The 21,733-nt window shown below is 41.9% G+C and overlaps 1 protein-coding gene across 1 annotated transcript in view; it reads right to left on the bottom strand.

Moving 5' to 3' along the window:
* KIF5C (kinesin family member 5C) overlaps positions 1-21,733 on the bottom strand; it is a 153,993-nt gene that overhangs the window by 36,987 nt on the left and 95,273 nt on the right. Inside the window, exons 12-16 of the mRNA XM_043488177.1 lie at positions 16,063-16,238; positions 10,853-10,921; positions 9,011-9,217; positions 6,714-6,860; positions 134-322 (exon numbers count right to left, since the gene is read on the bottom strand). Of these exons, the coding sequence (XP_043344112.1) occupies positions 134-322; positions 6,714-6,860; positions 9,011-9,217; positions 10,853-10,921; positions 16,063-16,238 (788 nt within the window). The remainder of the gene's footprint in view (positions 1-133; positions 323-6,713; positions 6,861-9,010; positions 9,218-10,852; positions 10,922-16,062; positions 16,239-21,733) is intronic.

Genomic DNA, 21,733 nt, shown 5'->3' with positions numbered 1-21,733 from the left:
CTTAAGAATAAGCCTGGCCGGTCGCTGCCTGGGAGGTCACGGACAAGTCCATCAGCTGTCCCTATTAGGCACCATCAGCCCCAGTAAGCACGTGGAGGAAACATATTTCCAGAGGAACAAAGGGGTGGCCTACCTGGGAGATGAGCAGCTGGCATGCTGCCAGCTCCCGCTCGCTGGCATTCATCTTCCTGTTGGAGTCCATCTGGGCACTCTCGAGCTGTTTGCTGCGGTTCACCAGAGACTTGACCTCCGACTTCATCTTGCTGATGTACAGCCGGGCCATGGTGAATTCCTCCTCAATGACTCCGTTCACATCTGCCAGCTGAGCACAGGAGGGAACCACTCAGTGACGCCTACGATCGCCAGAGGTTCACAGCGCCCTGAAACCTGTCCATGGGGATGTCTGTGGATTTCTGGGTTAGGAATCCCTAATCGCAGGACCACAAGCTGAGAACCACAAGCTGAACTATAGGTTCAATCCCAAGTTCTCTGAAACCTTGGATAAAACTTCCAATAAAACACCTCAACTAACATAATCTTCAATTAACCAGGTTTTTCATTGCAATTGATTTTCTAGAATGAAAGAGGTGATATCAGCAGAAAAAGATGTTGAAATTTTAAAAAGAGATAAGTCTGAAGAGGTGTTCCTTACTTTTCTGGAAGGGCAGCAAAACCCAATGTTCCTAAAGGTGATCCTGTGTCCCAAAAGAAATCATTCAAAACTTCAATTATGTTCTCTACAGTCTGCTATCCAGAGAAACAAGCAGTCTAAGAACTTGAACATGTTTCTATAAGCAAAGGTTGTAATACAGAGGATTTTCTATATAGTTCTCAATTAAAGAATCTAATGAACAAGAACGTGCTATCACCAGAAATACCTCTGGATGAAAGTTTTCCTGAATGACTTCTCATTACGACCAATGTTTTCTTGCCTCTTCCAAGCACACAGGAATCTCACTTAGTTAAGATCACCTGAGAATAACAGTCTAAATTCACCTTTAGAAGAAGAGATTCTGACAACCAGAATCCTTGCACCATCTCATGTTTGTTGTCTAATTTTCAGAGCTCTACAGGATACAAATAATGCAGCCCATTTGCTGAGATGGCAGAATTGATGGCCCTGAGGAGCAAAGTAACTGCGAATATTTTGTTTAACCACCAGAGGGCATCCTAGCACCTCAGGAGAAAATAAGAGCCCTCTCCAGTACCCATCCCATGAACAGAGGCTTCAGTTATTCTAAGACAGTCATCCCAACTCTGTTTTTTGATGTTTCACAATACACTCCATCTGCCCACTTTTGTCATTATTGTTGTCATTAACTCATCGTATGACTATTTTTTTCAGCAAACATTTAAGAGCTAGGAACACGGAGTGGTCTATCAACCCTGAAAATTGGCAGCAGGTAAAAAGTACACTGGACAGAGCTGAGTGCCTGTAATCTGGTGTCAACCTTCCCCTAAAAATTCCCCGACAATGTTGTTAAATGTCTCAGGGTCAATCAACACAATTCAGAGTCCAGGTTCACAGCAAGAAAATCCACAAGTATCAACATCTGACTCCATCTTACTTGAACAGAAGTCAAAGTGAAAGTCGCTCAGTCATGTCCAACTCTCTGCAACCCCATGGACAATACAGTCCACAGAATTCTCCAGGCCAGAATACTGGAGTGGGTAGCCATTCCCTTCTCCAGGGGATCTTCCCAACCCAGGGATCAAACCCAGGTCTCCTGCATTGCAGGTGGATTCTTTACCAGCTAAGCCCCCAGGGAAGCCCCTTACTTTAACAGAGGTTCTTACTAATCAGTTACATTTCTGACTGCCAGCGATTTGCCTACCAATACCACTCATTACACTCCTTTCATAATCCAGTATCATGGAGATAACAGATGAGAAAACCCCAAATCTTTAAATTCAGTTTTATCCTTCTGTCTTGGTGATCAGTCCAACATGGTACAGAGATGAGAAACTCATTCTTTAGCCTGACCAAGTGTACCCTGTGTATTGTTTTTCTGTACAAAGGTAAGGGGACATCCATCTCTTTTGTGTGGAATTCACAACCTATACCAGCTCCTGGGGGTAGAACATGGCTGAACCGAGTTAGGGTGTCGTGGGAAGGGAACACGTCCTCCTCTAAGACGTTCTTCAGCTGAGGGCACATTGTGTTCTATGCCCAGGTGACATCCGAATTGGAGATGAGTAGAAAAAAAAATACTATAATGGGCATTTTCCAAAGTTAGAACTGGGTATTTCTTCCCTTAAACCAGAACCATAACTTCTGAAGCCTACACTTATTCCAGGAGGTCAAAAAGGAGATTTTGAATCAGTAGATTTTGAATTTTTTTCCCTATGGGGAAAAAAAAAAAAACAACACAGTACTCCAAGCAAATATTAACTGCAAGGTTTCTTACTGCTTATGAGCTCATGTATACAGTCAAGTAAGTTCAGAGTTTTCAGTAATTCCAGTATACTGTTATTTTAAAAAGAAGAATCAGAGTTTGCTGCTGTAGGATTATTTAATAACTCTCCTCTGGGTCTGACAGTGACTGAAACGTATGTACTAGACTATGAGGCCCAGTGTGGATGACTAATTCAGCAGAAGAGACTGCCTCCCCTTCCATCTGCCTGTACAGGAATCACCCCTCCCACGTCTCTAAAGCACAGAGCAGTCATCCGAGGTGCCATTTCTAGGCCAAGTAAAAGGGAAGGGAAGTGACTGTTCACATTCTAAGACCTAAAAAGTCATTTATTGTTGCTGTTTAGTCACTCAGTTGTGTCCAACTCTGTTGTGACCTCATGGACTGCAGCCCGCCTGGCTCCTCTGTCCATGGGATTCTTCAGGCAAGAATACAGGAGTGGGTTGCAATTTCCTTGTCCAGAGGATCTTCCCAATTCAGGGATCGAACCCCGTCTCCTGAGTCTCCTGCACTGCAGGAAGATTCTTTACTGCTTGAGCAACCAAAGCCCTACAAAGTCATAACGGGACTTAAAAAATCCTTATTAAAAAAAGCGTCTAGAAATGTCAGTTTTATTTACAAGTGCAGCACAGAGATGATAAAGTTGCTTCCAAGAGGTTGAGGAGCAGGAGGTGAATGAAGAAGCAAGCCCTCTTGGAGGTGAGGACCCCAGCCACCATTCTGTGGGGACTGGAACTCACACCCTAGCCCCAGCAGAGCCCAGGCTGTGCTGAAGAAGTTGATGAGACGGGAGCTATCAGTGATGAAGGCTGACTTCAGGCCCAGGATCCGGAACAGTTTTATCTGCATCTCTGGCCCAGCCACAGCCAGGTCCCTCATGGAGGTGGGGCCTGGGGTCTCTCTCACCTGCTTGAACTTCTTCATCTCCACCTCAGCTAGACCTGAGGTTGGAAGAAAACTCGGCAGCTAATCCAATCCATTTCGTTTATTCAACCTCAACTTGTTATTCTGCTTGTGGCTAGAAATCTAGAAATCTCTGCCTTAAAGAAAGACCGGTGACATTGGAACATGAAAAGAAGAGGCTCACTAGTAAACCTGGATAAAGTCAACACCAGGCTCATCTCGTCATTTGCTGCTCTCATCTCGTTTTGTTGACTTAAGTATTGCCTGGACTCTGAAAATGCCCCCAGACATGACTGAGCCGGAGAAATATGAGTTCTTCTGTTTCTTTGCTGTTCAGGCCTGCTGTATCCTAGAACTGAGGGCTGAGAAAGACTCAAACAGCCATCTTTTCCCTCTCGCCCCAGAACACCACCATGGGGGCTGAATAGGATTTTTAGGATTAAAAACACAAGATCACCAAAAAACATTTCCTTGATCTCATTTTTTAGATCAAAAGAATTATATCAACTGAATACTCATCGCCAATAAGAAAAGTATCTGTACCCACAGTGATAGATCTAAGAAATATATGCATAACTCATGCAATTCCTGGGCTGACCATCTTCAAGATAATATGGACTCATCTTATCATTTTACAAATTAGGAATATGAAACCCAGATAAATAAAGTAACTTGCCCAAAGTCACATAATTACTCCTCTTTAATGCCCATTGCCATGATGAATTTTTTCCTTACAATTACGAACTAAATCATAATTGTAAGGGAAAAAGCAGAATGTGATGCTATCTAAGTGAGAGTTATCAGTGAAATTAACTAGCTATCAATGAAATTAACTAGGGCATCCAATGTCTGGAATTCAAAAATATCTTTAAAATATTCAAAGTACTTAAAAATAATCTCAATCATACTTCATATTCCCAAAGGTAAGGGCTCTCTTTTTTTAATTCCAAAGCACCCAGACACTCCTTGATTTCATTAGCATTTTTCATCAGCTCTATTTTAGAACTTGGAATAAAAATATCTTCCTTTATCATTATCAGCAGCAGGCGCCAAGTTCCCATAAATCAACTGCACCTTCATATTGCAAGGACCATTTAATCACCCCAACCTCAGAAGTTTATAGCTCAACACCAACATATGCGTCTAAAAATAAATCCTCAAATATAAAATCACCGAACTGGAACTTAATAGGGTTAATCTTATAGTACCGGAGAATTCTACGCTAAAATTAGATTCGTTTGCAAAGATTCATGAAATATTCAGTTACAATAGAGGTTCTATGAAAGAACGATTGGGTTTACAAGAGTTCATATGCTCGATACCTCGATCTGTTATACCACCTAAGAAGAGCTTTCAATGGTTCCCAGAAATGTCCATAAACCAAAGTAATTTGGGGAGGCCTGTCTAGTATTTAACAATCCCAACTCAAAACCTGAGTGTTCCTCCAAAGCAGACTGAAGTAGAGTTCGGTCTTTTAAAGGCTAACAGGCTAAACTCCAAGAATTTGGTTTTAAGAACCTTTGAGGTAGAAGTTTAATACTATAACACTATTCCCTGGCTTGATAAAATCCACACATGTTTGTCAATGGCTACTCCACAGAAAGTCTTGAGTTCATATAAATCTATAGTAATTAACTGAACAACAACAATAATCAAAATATTATGGTACTGGTATAAAGATTAGATCACTGAAATAGACTAGAGAGACCAGAAATGGCCCCACATACTTTTGAAGGTGGCAGGCATGCTCATTATCTTATTGTGGGGATGATGGTTTCATGAATGTACACATATGTCAAAACTTCTCAAACTCTATACTTTATGTGCAGCTGGGACTTCCCTGGTAGCCCAGTAGGTAAGACTCCACACGCTCAATGCAGGGGGCCTGGGTTGGGAATGAGACCCTGCATGCCAAAACTGAGATCCTGCCTGTGGCAACTAAGACCTACCACAGCCAAATAAATAAATACATGCAGCTTATTTTATGGCAATTATACCTCAAGAGAGCTATTTTGTTTGATGTCGCTCTTATTTTTCCAATGTCCTGTCTATTTTGTGGCAAATTGTTCTTGATTGATAGCAGTATTTATTCTTGTTTCCCTGTATTCCTAAACTCATAGTCAACTTTATGCCATGTCCCTTATAACCTTGCTATCGATGGCATCAATGTACACCACCCCAGGGGTTACTCATGGTTGGTTTAAGCCCATTGTAGTAAAACTGTTTCTCTTTGCTTTCCCAGCTTCCCTTGCAGCTTGGGGTGACCATGTGACCCAATTCTGGCCTCTCTAAAGTATAAGGGGATGCCTATTGGGGATTTCTGGGATATAGTTCTCTCCTGGATGAAAGCTGTCTTGCTTTACAGCCCGTCCTGCCTCAGACATGATGATTGGTGCTACAGAAGCTATCTTGCTACCAAGAGACAAAAATCTACAGATGTGAAAGGTCATAGGCTGAGGAAAACATAAAGAAAATAAAGACCTGGCTCCTTGACATTGTTGAGATCCTGCACCAAAAGTTGCTTCTAAAACTTCAAGAAGCATAGGAATGACCTGGGAACTCTTGTTAAAATGCAGCTTCTAATTCAGTAGGTCTGAGGTGGGCCTGAGAGTCTCTAGTTAGAACAAGTTCCCAGGTGATGCAGATCACAACCTGAATAACAAGATTCTATACTTCTTATACTGTGAATAATAAACATGGCTTTATTTTATTAAGCCACCATTAGAATCCTCTTATTTCTAGCTGAAAGCTTTCCTAATTCATACTGATTGATTGGGAACCTTCATTCTGTTGTATTTTCATAGAAAAGGAGAGGGCTTCCATGGTGGTCCAGTGGTTGAGACCACTTTGCAATTCAGGGAACACGTGTTCAATCCTGGTCTGGGAAGATCCCACATGCTGCAGGGCAGCTAAGCCTGGGGACCACAACTCCTGAAGACCATGCACCTAGAGTGTGCAACCAGAAAGTAACCCCTGCTCACTGCAACTAGAGAAAACCCATGCACGGCAAAAAAAGACCCAGTATAGCCAAAAATAAATAGATAACTTTTTTTAAAAAAAAAAGGAGAAACATTTCTGAGTAGAACCTTTTGTTTAATCTATCCAATCCCAAAGCTCTGTGACACTGGCATATAATTCTGAGGACTAAGCCAACTCACAGAAGGCCAACCAAGATCAGAGGACATTTCCTATAACTGAAAGGTAATTTTTTCTCTTCAACCAAAATAATAATTTACTTAGTCATTCAATCAGCCTTTCATTCATTCATTCAAATATGATCAAGCACACAACAGATGCTAAGCACTGGATACTTAGGAGAAGAAACACAGACTCCGCCTGCTCAGAATCGTGCCATTATAAGGGAAGGTAGCGAGGATAAGAGAAGGGCTGGCTTACAGTCTTCACGTCGTTGGTACCAATGATTCCTCCTATCTCCCCCAAATCCTTCAACAGCAGATTCAGGATCTCGGTGGCCCTTTTCTTCTGATGATTACTCAGCTCCTGCAGCTGGCTCAGTTCTCTCTGCGTGGTTGTCAGTGTAGTCTGAAACACACATTTTAACAACAGCTTTAAAGGGCCACCCATCAACTTCATACACACAGCATCATCAAGAAAACATCATGTAGGGTGGAATTCTTTTATCCTTTCATGTAATTTCAACAGGAGTCCTTTTAAGCCAAACTATGGTATACCTCTGCATTCTCTGATAGAAGAGGAAGTTGTCTTGGCCTGATATGTCATTTGTCTGCATATCAGATGATAATTTCCAGGTCAGTGGAATAAGTTATTAAAAATAAATAAAGCTCAAAAGGAGTCCTTATGTTTATAATGTGTAATCACATCTAATCCTACCTACCAGATGTTCTGTTTCAGTCCACATTCTTCAGGATATAAACATACCTGCAAATGTCTCCACCTCCACTTCCAAACAAACCTGCTCCCTGGGACCATTTCCAAATTCCCATCTGACTTCATAACAGATGGGTCTGGAAGGCCCAAAGGGACATTAGTGAGTTTAGAGAACAACGAAGAAAAAGTCTTCCCATCTTCACAGTGAACCAGAACTGGACACCCTTCATCACTTCAAATTTAGTCTGGTTCAACAGGAGATGGTTTCTAAATACACATACCAGAAGCCCCATTTTACTACCAAACATTAACAAATTCATCCCTTTCCCATTCTTCATGTACACTACCAATATGCATATATTTTTAACTACCTAACTTAAACTCTCAACATCAACAAATTTGCCATCTTTTGGTTTCTTGGTATTAACTCAGCCAAAAGAGAAAATAATCTGCATAAATTATGGAATTGTAAAGGTTAATGCAAAGACATTTATGTAATTCTTCCATATGCAACTATTTTACTCAAGTATTTCTTAATAATCAAACTAAAAATAGTACTCTAAACTAGTCTAGTAGTACTTTGGTCTGACAGAAAATAAAACTTGTATCATGGAAACCGTTTCATTGTTTTGGGAAGCAAATATACCACAGACTAGTGAAAAAATCTTGCAGAAAACAGTAAGCCCTGAAAAATCTAAGTCTCCTTCTTTCCTAAGTAACTTCTGCTTTGTTTTTCTATTTTTCATTTTTGTTTTTATTTAGGCATTGCCACTGCTTATTTCATTTTGTTTTCAAAATCCACAGAAGCAGTAGTTCCTATCTTGGGAAACATTAAAAAGCCTTCCTACATGCAGCTGAATGTATGGAATAAGCAGCGTTTTCCATCCGCAGCATCTACGGTCAACAGATCGGCACTTTCCTGCACCATCTGCTACTTCCCCTTGCTGGGAGGATGGTGGTTTTCCACCAAGCAGGCTGGGCACAATCCCATGATACCAGGCCATTGGACTGAGGTGCCAAGGGCAGCTGGTTACAGCCACTCGGCTGCCCACCGCCCATCTTCCAAGTAGAAAAAGCGAAAATGGACATGTTCCACCAGCAGCCACCTCACCAAATGCTCACTGGCCCTCTGCCATTAGCTCTCTGTGCAGAACCAGCAGCATCTCTCGCTGGGAGTCTGAAAATTAGGAAACGTGCAGATCAAAGCACTTGCTGAAAAACAGGACAACAGACAAACCAGGACTGCTAGGTCCTAGGTGAGGACAAGCAGCACTGGGGAAGGAATGGGCTGCATTCAGGAAGGTGTAAACAGGAAGAGTGAACTTTATGCCTTGCACGCTCCACTGTCAATACAATGTTTGGGGATTTATTTGCTGATACTGTAGCATATGCACAGGTTCACGCTAAGTGCTTTACGTCAACAGTCACTAATTCCCATGCCCTGAAAGGAACATGTTATCATCACCATTTTTACAAATAAGGAAATGAACACTAAAGTGTTAAATGTCTCGACTAAGGCTTAACGGTTGTAAAGTCAGATTTCTAACTAGGATTTTTCTGGCTCCAAAGTCTGCACTTTCTTGAGTATCCTACAAGGCATCACTTCTAGTGTTACAAATCCCCTAGATACAAAACAGACCTGACATGAAGATCTGGGGCAAGTGGACAAGTCACTTACACAAACTATTTCAGTTATTGGAGGATTTCAAAGAATGCATTTGTGCCTAACACTGAAAAACCACTCAGCCAACTGCCATGCTTTGCAGTGTCTTGTCAGTAAATATCAATAAAAGTACAGGAATGGCACCCGAGGAAGTCCCGCCCCCACACACAAATGCTCCAACCGTTTTCTGGGCCAGCTCGTCTGTCAGCTGCTCGTTGGCCCTGGTCTTGTCCTCCACTTCCTGTGACTTCTGGTCATAATTGACAGCCAGCTCCTCCAGAGCTTGGAGAACTTCTTTCACCTCATCTTTGGCTGCCTCATTTTCAATCTGGAGACGTGTCAGCTCCTCCTGAATCTTCTCATAGTCTCTTCTCGTGGAAGCTAAAAGCTGGGGAAATTAGATGGTATGGAATTGGTGACTCAAATGTTTAAAGGTTTATGTTCAGTGCTCTACCCAAAGATTAGAGAAAATAAATTGAAAAAGCTCAGGATAACTGGAAACCATACTATATAGCCATATGCTAAATGAAAAAACAGCATGTTGTCTTGAAAATATGTTTCTCTTTCTGTTTCTTTCTTATTTAAAGCTGCATAAGCTTAATTCCAAGAACTGATTACAGATCAAGAATCACCACACTTTCTAGCTGACTGGCTATTCCACATGTTGAACAAAGGATGAGGAGGAGTAATTTCCAAGGATATAATAATACTTACATGGCTTTTTACTATCATCATTTTTTTCACATTGTAAACTGGTCGATTTCAGAGTCAATCAAAACAGTATAAGAGAGCAGTCCCTAATTTTTCTTAATATTCATCATCGACTACAGAAGAATTCGCCCCCCACATTAACACTAGTAAAACCTGAATGACTGACCTTATGGATACCTTTATTACTTTTGTGCTTACTGTATTTTCTGATTTGCCTATAGTGAACAGATACTGTCTTGACAGTATAGAAAAACAGTAAGAGTCTTCAGTGTAACAAAAAGGAAAGCTTATCACAGCAGTTGTACCAAGTTGGAGATGCACAGCAACAGAATGGGAGGGAGAGGGCAGGAAACACTAAACAAATGGAAGACTCAACTGTAGTTAAGAGGAAAATCAATTACATATGGTTCCTGCCAAGAGAAATGTTTGCACAGAGGGCATAATCACTGTTCTAAAGAGATGAAGGGCAACAAAGAGGAAGAGAAGAAAATGGTAAGAGAGTGTGTTACGTCTATGAGAGGGGTGGGACTGGGGCCATGAACCATGGCCACTTGCTATAACTGTATCATATGAGCCAATCCATAGCATTTTAGCAACAAAGCAGAAAACACCCTAAAGCACAAAAGAGAAGACATACTTAGGCCCTCAGCAAGGGAATTACGAACCCTCTGTATTTGATAGATTGGCAATCTGCTCTTTGCTTAGGTTCCTGTTTGTAAAATACTTGGCAAAAATACAACATAATAAAGACACCTACTACAGAATTGAGTGCCATCCAGGGAGAGACTGAAAAAAATTTGCCTCCTTGTAAGTGTATCACATATATACTAACACAGTGCTTGGACCCCTGTCTTCTGTGCTTTCCTCTTCTCTGCATTCTATATTTGTTCTTTGAGTATTTTTTTTCCCTACAAGACAGCACAAGAACATGGTGTATATCAAAGACCTGAGTTACCTGATTTGCAAAGCTGAGAAAAGGCTGAAATGGAATGAACCAGGAGTGCTGGGCCCTGGGTATGACGAAGTAGGATCATCCTCGCCCCACTACCAAGCTCCTCTGTCTCTGCTTGTCATAGATTGTGTACCAACCAGTTACTTACTCTCAAAACCCTAGAGCTCTACCAAGTCAGACATTTACTTTCTAACTTCAGCTAAAATCAGCTTTTAGCAGCCACTGAAAGGAAATCTACCAAGAATTTTCCACGATTCAGTGATTTTTTTTAAAAATTCTTTGCATATTAAATTTCTGGAATAGCCACAACAGACAGTCATAAAAGAACTTTGCCAAAAAAAAATTTATTGCATTCTTTACCTCATCCTGATCCAACATCTGTTGCTTTAGCTTTTCAGCCAGCTGGCTCTGTTGGTTAATTTCATCATCCTGAAACGAAACATCATGTTTAATTTTTTGTGGTTAGTTATGTCATTTTTGATAGCCTGGTTTCTCGATGGATGGCAGTCAGATACCAGGATGCCAGCTGTAAGCTTGCTAATAAGATGAAGCAAATGGTGTGGTGCCTCCTCACAGATGAGAGACTGGTTCAAATCCACATCACCCACCTTTCTCAGCCGATGAAACATTTAGATATTCTGAGAAAATCAATATCCTCCACATTCAACTTAATTCCTTCTCATCCAGCAATCAGCGATGTAGGGCTTGGAAACTGAAAGGGACTTGGAGTTATCCCTTCCAACTCAAAGATGTTAACAGTGAATTCCTAGCTCAAAAAATTACGGAGTGAATCTCTAACCACTTGTACTGTAACAGGTACATGTCCCAAACCTTGTCAAACACGTCCGTGAGGGGGAACACTGCCATGCGACAGCTGAAAGGGACCAGTATTTCCACTTCAAACCTCTTACTTAGACTAGGAAACATTTACTAGAGAATTCATCTTTGGCATTAGAGAGCTGCCTTTGATTAGGAGCTAAATTTCTTACCAGTCTGAAAAAACCTCAAGGAAGTTGGCATGCAGAAACATGATTGCTTCGTTTCTGGTGTGTCACTGAAGTGGAAAAGGATCTCCCCACAGGCTAATTCACTCTTCTTGCTCTCAGCTTCTGCCACTAGGTGTTGCTGCCACAAAAGCCAGAGCTACCGCCTCCTACGGCCCAGCGTAAGCATCTTCGCCTCTCCCCTCCCCCTAGATGTGGTCCAAAGCGGCAGGCGGCCAGCGCCTAACTGCATGAGATTCAATCTTGGTTACAAAGGTTTTCATGAGTTCAAAGGAAATTGTGAAGCATAGCCTGTGCAGAAAGACAGCGCGGCTTCCCACGTGCCTCTCCCTTAGGAACAAGAGAACATCCTGTGTGATGACGCTTTTGGGGTCTAAACCCCAAGCAGAGTTCAATCCAGTTCAGTGCTCCTCTTTGTGCCAGGAGCTGCCCAGGTGTTTCCACCAGCAGCCCTCAGACACCAACCTGTGCCGCGCTTTCCTCCTTTTCCAGAGTGGGGGTTAGAGGGTAAATTCAAGGGCCGGGGTGCGGGACCTCAGTTTTCCCCAGGATACTCTCCTGCCTGTTCACTTGTGTCAGTTCATCCACTTAAATCAGGTTAACCAGCATCACAGCCTGATGCTTTCCACGGAGCAAGAAAATTCTACCATTAATATTATGAGATCTGGGTCTCCTTTTCCTTTGTGTAGAACATCTTTTGGGCTTATTTCTCTGTTCAGGGAGATCGTGTTCCTACTGAACTTTTTAACACCAACTCAACTATTTTATATATAGGAAAATTCAAATGCCAGAATATTTTCTGAAAAGTGCTTAGAAATCTATTATCCATGGAGTAGATCTTAACAGCTGGCCTCAGGCCTGTGTCAACAGATTCTAAGAGATGCACTTGAATGTATAGATACAGACTCCATAGCACATCTTAATCCGAAGTTTTGAAAATGTTTTTACAAGTTAAAAACTGTTTAATGGTTCTAAAAAATACTCATGGCTTTCCTCGTGAAGTCAGATTTCTGGCAGGCGAATTAGGGAAATTATACCAGAGTAAGTGAAATCTCTCAAAAAAAAAAAAAATTATTTCCCCAACTAGAAGACTATTATGTTGGACATATTTTCTCTTCTGCTATATAAACTTAGAATGTCAGTTACCAGGAACAGTTTTAGTGTTTATGTTCCTCAGCGCACAAATATTAAACAACTTAACATAAAAGACTGAAGAAGTTTAACATGGAAGAGCTGCCACCTCTTCCCCTGGGACGTATAAGCAATGGCTACAAGTGATATAAATCACGAGAGAAACAGAACAGTAGTGCAAGCGCTTTGTTCTTACACTGTGTTCATTTCAAAGCCTGACGACATGGGCTTGCTCCTAATAGGTGATGAGCTGAGAGACGGTTATTTCTGAGGTACCGTGAGAAATCAAGGGCCCTTAGCATGTCTGGAAAGGATGACGACCAAGGATTACATTGTAACAACATGAATCGCTTATGTCAGAGACATTTCCAAACCTGCACTTACCCTTCCTTAAGAAGGAATTAGCATAGTCTGTTGTGATTTTTTTTTTTTAATTTTCAAAATTTTCAGAGGAAGATGTGCTGTGCAGTCCATATCTATACATTCAAGCACATCTTTTAGAATATGTTTAAACATGCTCACTCTGATGCCAACTGTTAAGATCTGGTCTGTGGATAATGGATTAGCAGGCACTTTTCAGAAAATATTCTGGTATTTGAAATAAGTGAGTTGTCAATAGATTACTGGTCAGTCACCCTTAACGATAAAGCTGTTTTTGTTGCAACGGTACTCAGTGAAATGATCCGATGAATACTGTAAGTGCAACATCTGCTTACACTTAAATTCTGCTCTTACATCTCCCACAGTACAGAAGCACTGGAGAGGTGATGGGAAATAAGAGACAGTGCCACTGCCAAACTGCCTGTCTTACAACTGTGCTCTCAGCCCACCTCTGCATCACCACCCTCTGATACCCCCATCATGTGGCTTCTCCCTTAAACAAACAGAAAGGGAGAAGATAGAAAAGAAACTAATATTTAGTGAGCATCTGCTATGTCCTAGAATCATTTACTCCCCAATGCACCCTTCTGAAGTGACAGATGTGAGCTCCATGTTGCAGATAAGAAAAACAACTTCAGCAGATGGGTCATCAGCCCAGGTCTCAGCATTGCTAAACCACAGGACTGACTCTAAAGTGCCTGCTTTTCCATCACACAGCACTGCCTTAGAAAAGGACCTGTCCTTCAACCCCTGGAAGGTCAGCACAGAGGGACAGAGGGGACATTGGGAAGAAGAGCACATAGAATCTTTCTTCCAGCACATTCTAGACAAATTCATTAGGACTGACAAGTTCCTCATTTCAAGGCGTAAAGCCAAAATAGGATGAGCACTGGACTGGGAGTCAGAAGATGTGTAAGCTCATTGTAGCTCTGCTACCTCCAGGCAATGTAAGTCATCTAAGCACCCTGGGCTAGCATCTTATCTAAACCTAGATACTTTCAGCCACTAATAATCTATGAAGGTGCCCTGTCCCAACTCATGTATTCTTAAAAGTATCAAACCATCAACATCATCAGAAGCATGAAATAGCTTCTAGAACCTTTAAAAGGCGGACAAATAAAAATGACACCTGGTAAGACATACCCAAGCCATCCATGGGTAGAGATACAAATGGCATGACAAGCTTCGGTATCCCCCCACCAGGCTGAGGCTTTGGGGCTCAAGTCCTTTCCCAGATCTCTCAGCATTGCCCTGTGATGGACCACAAATGCTAATCCCAAAATGTATGCTTACCAGGGTTTTCAAAACATACACTGAAGGAAAGGAATATGACAGAAAATGTCCTAGGCTGGGAATTAGGAGGCAGAGCTCCAGGGTCAGTTCTGCCAGCTACCAACTGAAAACTGCCAAGGCCTGGCATTGCCTACATTTCAGACGCCGAATTCAAGACTCTAAAGTTTTCTCAGATCCATGAAAAATTCTCATGCTACCAGGGTAAAAAGATCCCAGTTCCAACCATGTTTGGTTTCTATTCGTAGAGAACAGAGAGCAGAATCAGGTTATCACCCCACATCCAGGATTCTTTGGGGATACTAAAAACGAACCCTTCAATTCTAAATGAGAAAAAAAAATTGCAATATGCTTCAACAATAACATTTCTTTGGAGAAACAAAAAAATCCACATAGACTGCTCACTTCCTTATAGATCTCCCTTTTCTCTCACTTTGTTTGAGGTTTTACATAAAATACCTGGGTAGAAAGAGAAGGGTCACAGTATGTCCAGTGCCTAAAAAGTAATTAATCCAGCTCTCACAGCATGAATATCTTATTAAATATGTCACCCGAGGGGTAAGGTGACCCCAGTTTAACACTGTGGTGATAATGCAAACTCCCAGAGCCACAAACACAAAGAGAACCAGCTTCCTTAGGGCAAGCAGTCACATTTCCCTTGTAAAGGTGAGGCCAGACTCTGAGCTTTACTCAGAAGAAAGAGGCTTGTAAGATTAATGACAACGTTAACATAACAAAGCTGTTCTATCCAAGCCAGAGGTGTCCCCAAGCACTCTGAGCTGAACCACAGCAGAAAAGATGAAATCAGATTAAAAACATCAGCAACCCGGATGAAATGAACTGAAAGGATTTAGGTATTCCAAGGGCAATATGCCAAGGTCACGTGAAACATCAATTTAATTTCCTTTGCCTCTGGGATTCCTAACCTGACCTTCACTGGGGATGAGTGAGATAGTATTCTCCAAAATCTCTCTTCCTTTATTCCAATTTGTGCACTGACGGGATTCTTTGAGTCCCAAAAGTCTGCCAAGAAATTGGACATCCCTAATCAGCATATCCAAATGACTTCATTCAAGAGGATGCCCCTTACTGATGCTGTTACTGGCTCCTCATTCCAGGACCTTCCATGATCAAAGTACACACTTGAGTTTTGGGAGCCACCACCTTTGCCCCAAGAGCTGGGACACTGCTGGAATTTCCAAGAGGTGACAGACAAGCCCAGAGAAGAAAAGCAGGGAGAATTAAACAAAGTTCACTCACCCTCCACCCTCATGCTATGATAAGGTCCCATCCAGTTTCTAGATGTGAAGATTCTGTCTACTGAGGTCAGTCTTTCAATCAAATTTCCATGAAAGTTTCCATTCCCCATGAATCCAGTTCCCCCAGTGGCACTAGTGGTAAAGAACCCGTCGGCCAATGCAGGAGACATGAGAGATGCTGGTTCAATCCTTGGGTCAGAATATCCCCTGGAGGAGGGCCTGGCATCCCCACTCTAGTATTCTTGCCTGGAGAATCCCAGGGACAGAGGAGCCTGGTGGGCTACAGTCCATGGGGTCGCAAAGAGTCAGACAGGACTGAGGCGACTTAGCACACAGGACAGCCCAATAAAGAGCTAGGGTAAGTATTAGGAAAACAGACATAAACATCAGTCTTCACTCTTATGTCAGGTTCCATGGGGCTTGAGCTGCTTCCAGCCAGTAAGTCTAGGACCTGCTACCTTTAGCTTTTGTACCAACGTGAGGTCTATAAACTCTGACCACAGACCTTATCATCCAGTTGTCGGTAGAGACTGGAGATCTCCTCATCGTACTTCTCCTTCTCCTCTGCAGAGATGCCGGCAACCACGGGAGCAATGTTGTCTATGATGGGGGTGTTATCACAGGGCTCTAGAGTCTTCTGGTCCTTAGCGCTGATCTGTTCTTCCTCAGGCACAGCTTCTCCTGCAAAGCGCAGCCAAGAGGAGTTAGGCATTGAAGAAATTTAGCATGCAGCCCTCCAGGAAAAGTTACAAAAATAGTCAACTCCAGGGAAAAGACACAAAGGACACAATAAGGAGCTGTTTAGAGTTAATAGTTTGTCAGTCTTTCTGTTTGACAAGAAAGGTCATAGTTAATTGACGAAAACGAGTATAAGGAAGATTATGTAACACCCCCTCGCTCCTGATGTAAACTGGCTCCACCAACCATGCAAGCTCTCAACTAATCCAACTTTGCAGCGATACCCAGAATTTTTTGCAAACATTTTTCTTCTGTTGAGGAATATGCTGGGGCTTTACTAGAATCATGTTCTCTTTGATGATGGATTCAAAGGGAAGCAGACCTCTGAGGCACTCTAATTACAATTAATTAGGTTACTGTTTCATTAACAGCAACAGCCAATCAAGGAACAAATTCACCATTGTTAATAGAACACTATAGGGCCCAAATAGTCATGCTTTGAGAATCCCTGACTCTGAAGGAGGAAGTTGGGGTGGCCCTAGGACCCGGGAACTCTGACTGACATTACACACACACACACACACACACACACACACACCCACTACCACACACACACACACACACATCCACTACCACACACACACACACACACTACCACTCTCCACTAACACACACACACACACACCCACCCACTACCACACACACACACACATCCACTACCACACACACACACACAACCACTCTCCACTAACACACACACACACACACACACACACACACACTACCACTCTCTCCCCGAGGAAGTCAGAATTAATTGGCGGACTGGAGAGTTCAAATAGAATAACTTCCTGTGATATCAGGTAGTCCCAGGAAAGAAACAGCAGCCCACCAAGAATATTTTGCAGACTCCTCCCCGCATCTTGGTCTGCAGAGGAGCAGGTGCCTTGGAAGGAAACAGTACTAAATGCAACCATGCAAATTGAGGGAAAGGGGGAAGTTCTTAAACTGGCCGAGGGCTATCCCCAACAAGAAAACCACCTCGCAAAGACAGACTGCAAAAAAGGAGTCTATGGAAACCATGTGGCTCAACTGTCTCTCTTAAGTATCTACTTGGAAAGCAAACCAAAACCAAACATACTTTTCCCTTACAATGTTTACCATCAGCTTCACACTCAATTTGCTACAATCAGTGAGTGTCTGCAACATCCCAGGCCTCCCCCAGTTCTCAGCCCATAAAATGCATTCTGTGGAAATTCCCCAGGAAAACTGTCCAGAGCCAGAGGGAATTTCTCAAAGAAAAACAACAACAAAAGGCACTCAAAGATAAATGACAGAACTTAATTCCTAATCCGTGGCTTCATGAACAGTATATATCACATCTTGAGAAACCCCCCTGAACACTGACTGTGTACATTTATCTCAATATAAACAAAGCACTTTGTGATGGGTTAGCTTTATTGCTTAAGACTCCATTATCTCACTCGATAATCACAAAACGGTACCATAGGCCTCCACGTCAAACAAAATCAACACTCAATGATTTCACCTTGATATCACAGTTCCATTTGAAGCAGCAACTTGAAGCAAAACCTGGAATAAATTATTACTTTGCTGAATATAAAACTGAGCCAACTGTTTTTTCTTCTAAAGCTCAACCAGACTGTACTGTACCTAAGCCCTTTTCTAAAATTATTGACCTGAAACAAAACCAGAATATCAGAGTAGCCTTTGAACTGAACCTGAACCAAATCAATATTTCATTCAGTTCCAATTCTTGGTTTAAAGCATCCATCAGCAACCTTAGTGTGCAGACTGGATTTCATCCAGTTAAAGCACCTATATTCTCTATAGCCTGCTAAGTCCAAGGGCTATAAAAGCTGTACAGTGTTCTATTTAGTTCCCAAGTTTTTTTTTCTGTTTGTTTAAAACATTATAAATATAAAATTATAAAAATATATGTTTGTCTTTCTCTAACCATAGAGTATATACTAAAATTTGAAAGCCCTCTTTCACCTCCACCTCCCAACTCTGTTCCTTCTTAGAGAATTTCACCATTAACACTTTGTAAATGTCCTTCTCCCACTTGGATTATGACTGTACATCTAATTTTTCAGTTCCAGCTTCTGAAATTTATGAACAGGGCAATCCAGTGCAGTATGGATTGATCTTCCAGTTAAATCTTAATAAAGAGGAAATTCTTAATTGCACTGGACCAGAAAGCAGGCAGAATATAGTCATACTACCCACAGGCCAGGCCAGCCCAAGTCCAGAGGTATGATATAAAAACATCTGAAAGAGACATCCGAAACCCTGTGTTCTGTGGTGCCAAATGCCCAGAGAGGCAGTGATATTGTGAGACTGGGGTCAGCTAAGGAGTTGCCTGGGGCTTGCCTGGTGGCTCAGATGGTAAAGAATCTGCCTGCAATGCAGGGGATTCAGCTTCTACCCCTGGGTCAGGAAGATCCCCTGGAGAAGGGAATAGCTACCCACTCCAATATTCTTGCCTGGAGAATTTCACGAACAAGGGATCCTGGTGGGCTACAGTCCCATAGAGTCACAAAGAGTCAGACACAACTGAATGACTTTCACTTTTTTTGTTTCCAAGGAGTTATCTGGTGCATATTTCCATGTGTTTGGTGGGAGGAGGAGTCAGGGATGAACCCCACAACCTAGCAGTGGGTGACCTGCTGTAACCAAAAGCCACAGGCATGACTACCCCTAAAGCTGCCCTCTTCTTGCACTGAAAAACTGTAGCATCACAAAGTACAACCACGGTTGTTCCAGACTAGAAAGGTTCAACAAGCCAGTCAACACAGCTCTGAGAGGCACCTGAAGTGACCAACAGATGCTACACACACATGATCAGGGCCATAGTGGGACACTCGGCCACCTGCACCTTCCACAGATTCAGCTAATCACAAGCCATCTCCCACTTCACTTCTTGCTTTGTTTTTTGTAAAGGCAAGGAAACACCAATGCTTTGAACACAGCATTATTCTAAAGATTAATTAAAATAGTATGTGTAAAAAACACAAAAATCCATTTCTTATCCCCTCCACTCCCTGACCAAGTGTCAATGTTTTAGGTTTTGTACATAAAATATTATTTTTACTTATTCTGAGATTAGTGTCTCTGGGGTCCTGACAATACCTTTAGTGGTTAGAGCTCAGTTCCCAAAATAAAATACAGTATAGCCATCAGAGTGCCTTTCGGGTTTATTTTTATTATGAAAACAATATTTGAAACCTATACCAGGCCTCCTGGTTTCCCTTGAACGACTCTCTCAATCAAAGCGTCAACATGTCCCCCACAAAGCTACATCTGAACAGCGAGCCCATCCCAGTTTTTATTCTAAAGGTCAGGCAGTCACGATTATTTTTTGCAGCAGTCTTTCAGGCCGAGAAGAACAAAGCAGCCACACGCAGCAACAAAAGCAGTGGGTGTCTGCCGGGGAGAGCACAGCTCCTGCCCAGGAAGGAATCAAGAGCCAGTTTTCCCAACACCGCTGCCCTTCAAAGGACCCAGAAAATGACTTCCAGAAGCGTCCCTAGTAACTACACCGTCCGGCTCACAAACACGTCTGGGGATTGTAAATTCCCAACCCGCGGCAGGACCCGACACCAGGCAATCTGTCTCCATGGCAATCTCACGGCATTAATGGAGAATATTCCCTGCACTGCAGTGGACCGGGTCTCCAGGGAAGCCCCCACCAGGTGATTACAGAATAACCAATCATAACGTGGAAGACAGCTGCAAACAAACCCTGGAGAAATAATGCCCTGAAATCTGGTGGTAGGAGAACGGAAAGGACCACAAACGAAGATCAGTATCTGTTTTTATTTTTACTCTCCTTTATGTGAAAAGCAAATTTCTCTTAGTTTATCCCTTCAGGATTTATACTTGCTGTCCATAGAGAAAGGGCATGTAATATTGTAAAGCATCATATTTTTTAGAATGAAAGGTTCCCCCCAACCCCCACCTCAAGAAAAGATTTCCTTCTTTACATAAGCATTCTGGCATTTCCTACTGTCAGATGTAATTACCTTTAAGGACTAAAAAAATTTGTGTGTACACAGGAGTGTTCAGTTGGAGCACACCTATAAGGTTTACAGAGCATTTTAATTATAAAATCAAAATCCCCACAGGGCATAAATAACATTTCCACAAAAAATAGAAATCCATCTATTGCAATAAATAAGAATGACAGACTAATCAAAAATTCTTGTTAGCACTATTAGTTAAAAAATTCTAAAACAGGATTTTTGAGTTTTTGTTAAAAAAATAAAATAAAAAAAGATAGAAAACCATTAGACTGCCAGTAATTCATTAAAATTTCACACATGAAGTAGCAACAAGCTAGTTATCCTTTTCATAAGTCAAGCCCCTAAAGCCTCCAGAGAATATAGTAAGGTAATTGCCTTCTCTCTGCAACTCCAGGGCATAGATTGGCTGGTCACTCACAGCTTCCACCAGAAACCAGATCAGATCTGGCAAAGGAGGTGCTTTCTTTTAATACCAATTAAACAGGCCCAGTGGCAGACCTAATGGCAGGTAATTTCTATATCAAAGAAACGAAAAAGGAAATCTTTTAAGTTGCCAGATGGGTGAGAGCAGCAGGATACAAGATGTCATTATATAAATGGAAGGTTTAAAAAAAAAAAAACAACTCATTTCTTTATGGGATTATTTTGTACACACGTAGCATCTCTTACCCTAGCTGCTCGAAATACTGTAAGAAGCTTAAGACATTCTCTCATCCCTTCTACAGTAATTTTCTAATAAACTGGTCACCCAGGAGTCAGCATCTGCTTTACATTCTTTTTACACAGGCCACACAATTCTCCTAGCAGTCAGCATTTCTACAAGTGTTCGGTTGTCTCTCGAAAGAAGGAAGAGAGCCTAACAAACTAGATCTCTCAAATGAAATACTAACTTCTGAATTTCTACAATAATCAGAAATCCAAGGAGGGGCACGTCTTCTAAATATTTAATGCCACAAGAGCAAACTGTGTTCCCACTACAGAACCCGCACAGTTCCACAAAGCACCCACCAGCCTCAAGGTTACAAGTTTAGCTACTTAGGGAACCAAGGCTGCTGTCCTGGCAGGTTTTAAATCTGGAGAACCAATCTGCTTTAGAGATTGCTGATTTTTCCACACCTTCTCAGCCTGTGATAAAATAATTTCTTTGCATGAATATATCCACTCTGTTCATTAATATTATATTTAATTATGCAAGAGACACTGTAGATGTACCATATCATCAGATTATTTCCCTGCACTTCTGACACCCAGATTTTCAGGGATCCTTCTCTGACTTAAGCTCTTGTAAAAAGCTGTCATTTCTTTAAAGGACAAAATTCAAAGACGTACCAGAGAAGAGGGCATGGGTAAAGACTGACCTGGCAACAACAGGAAACAATGGACTCAACTCTCCTCTAGCCTCATGGCCCTGGGCCCTCAGCCTTCCTTTCCCATCCTCCTGTCCAGAGTCTTCTT

Source organism: Cervus canadensis, chromosome 15, assembly GCF_019320065.1.
Source record: "Cervus canadensis isolate Bull #8, Minnesota chromosome 15, ASM1932006v1, whole genome shotgun sequence".
NCBI classification, from domain to species: domain Eukaryota; kingdom Metazoa; phylum Chordata; class Mammalia; order Artiodactyla; family Cervidae; genus Cervus; species Cervus canadensis.
This window is presented reverse-complemented; position numbering and strand designations above follow the sequence as displayed.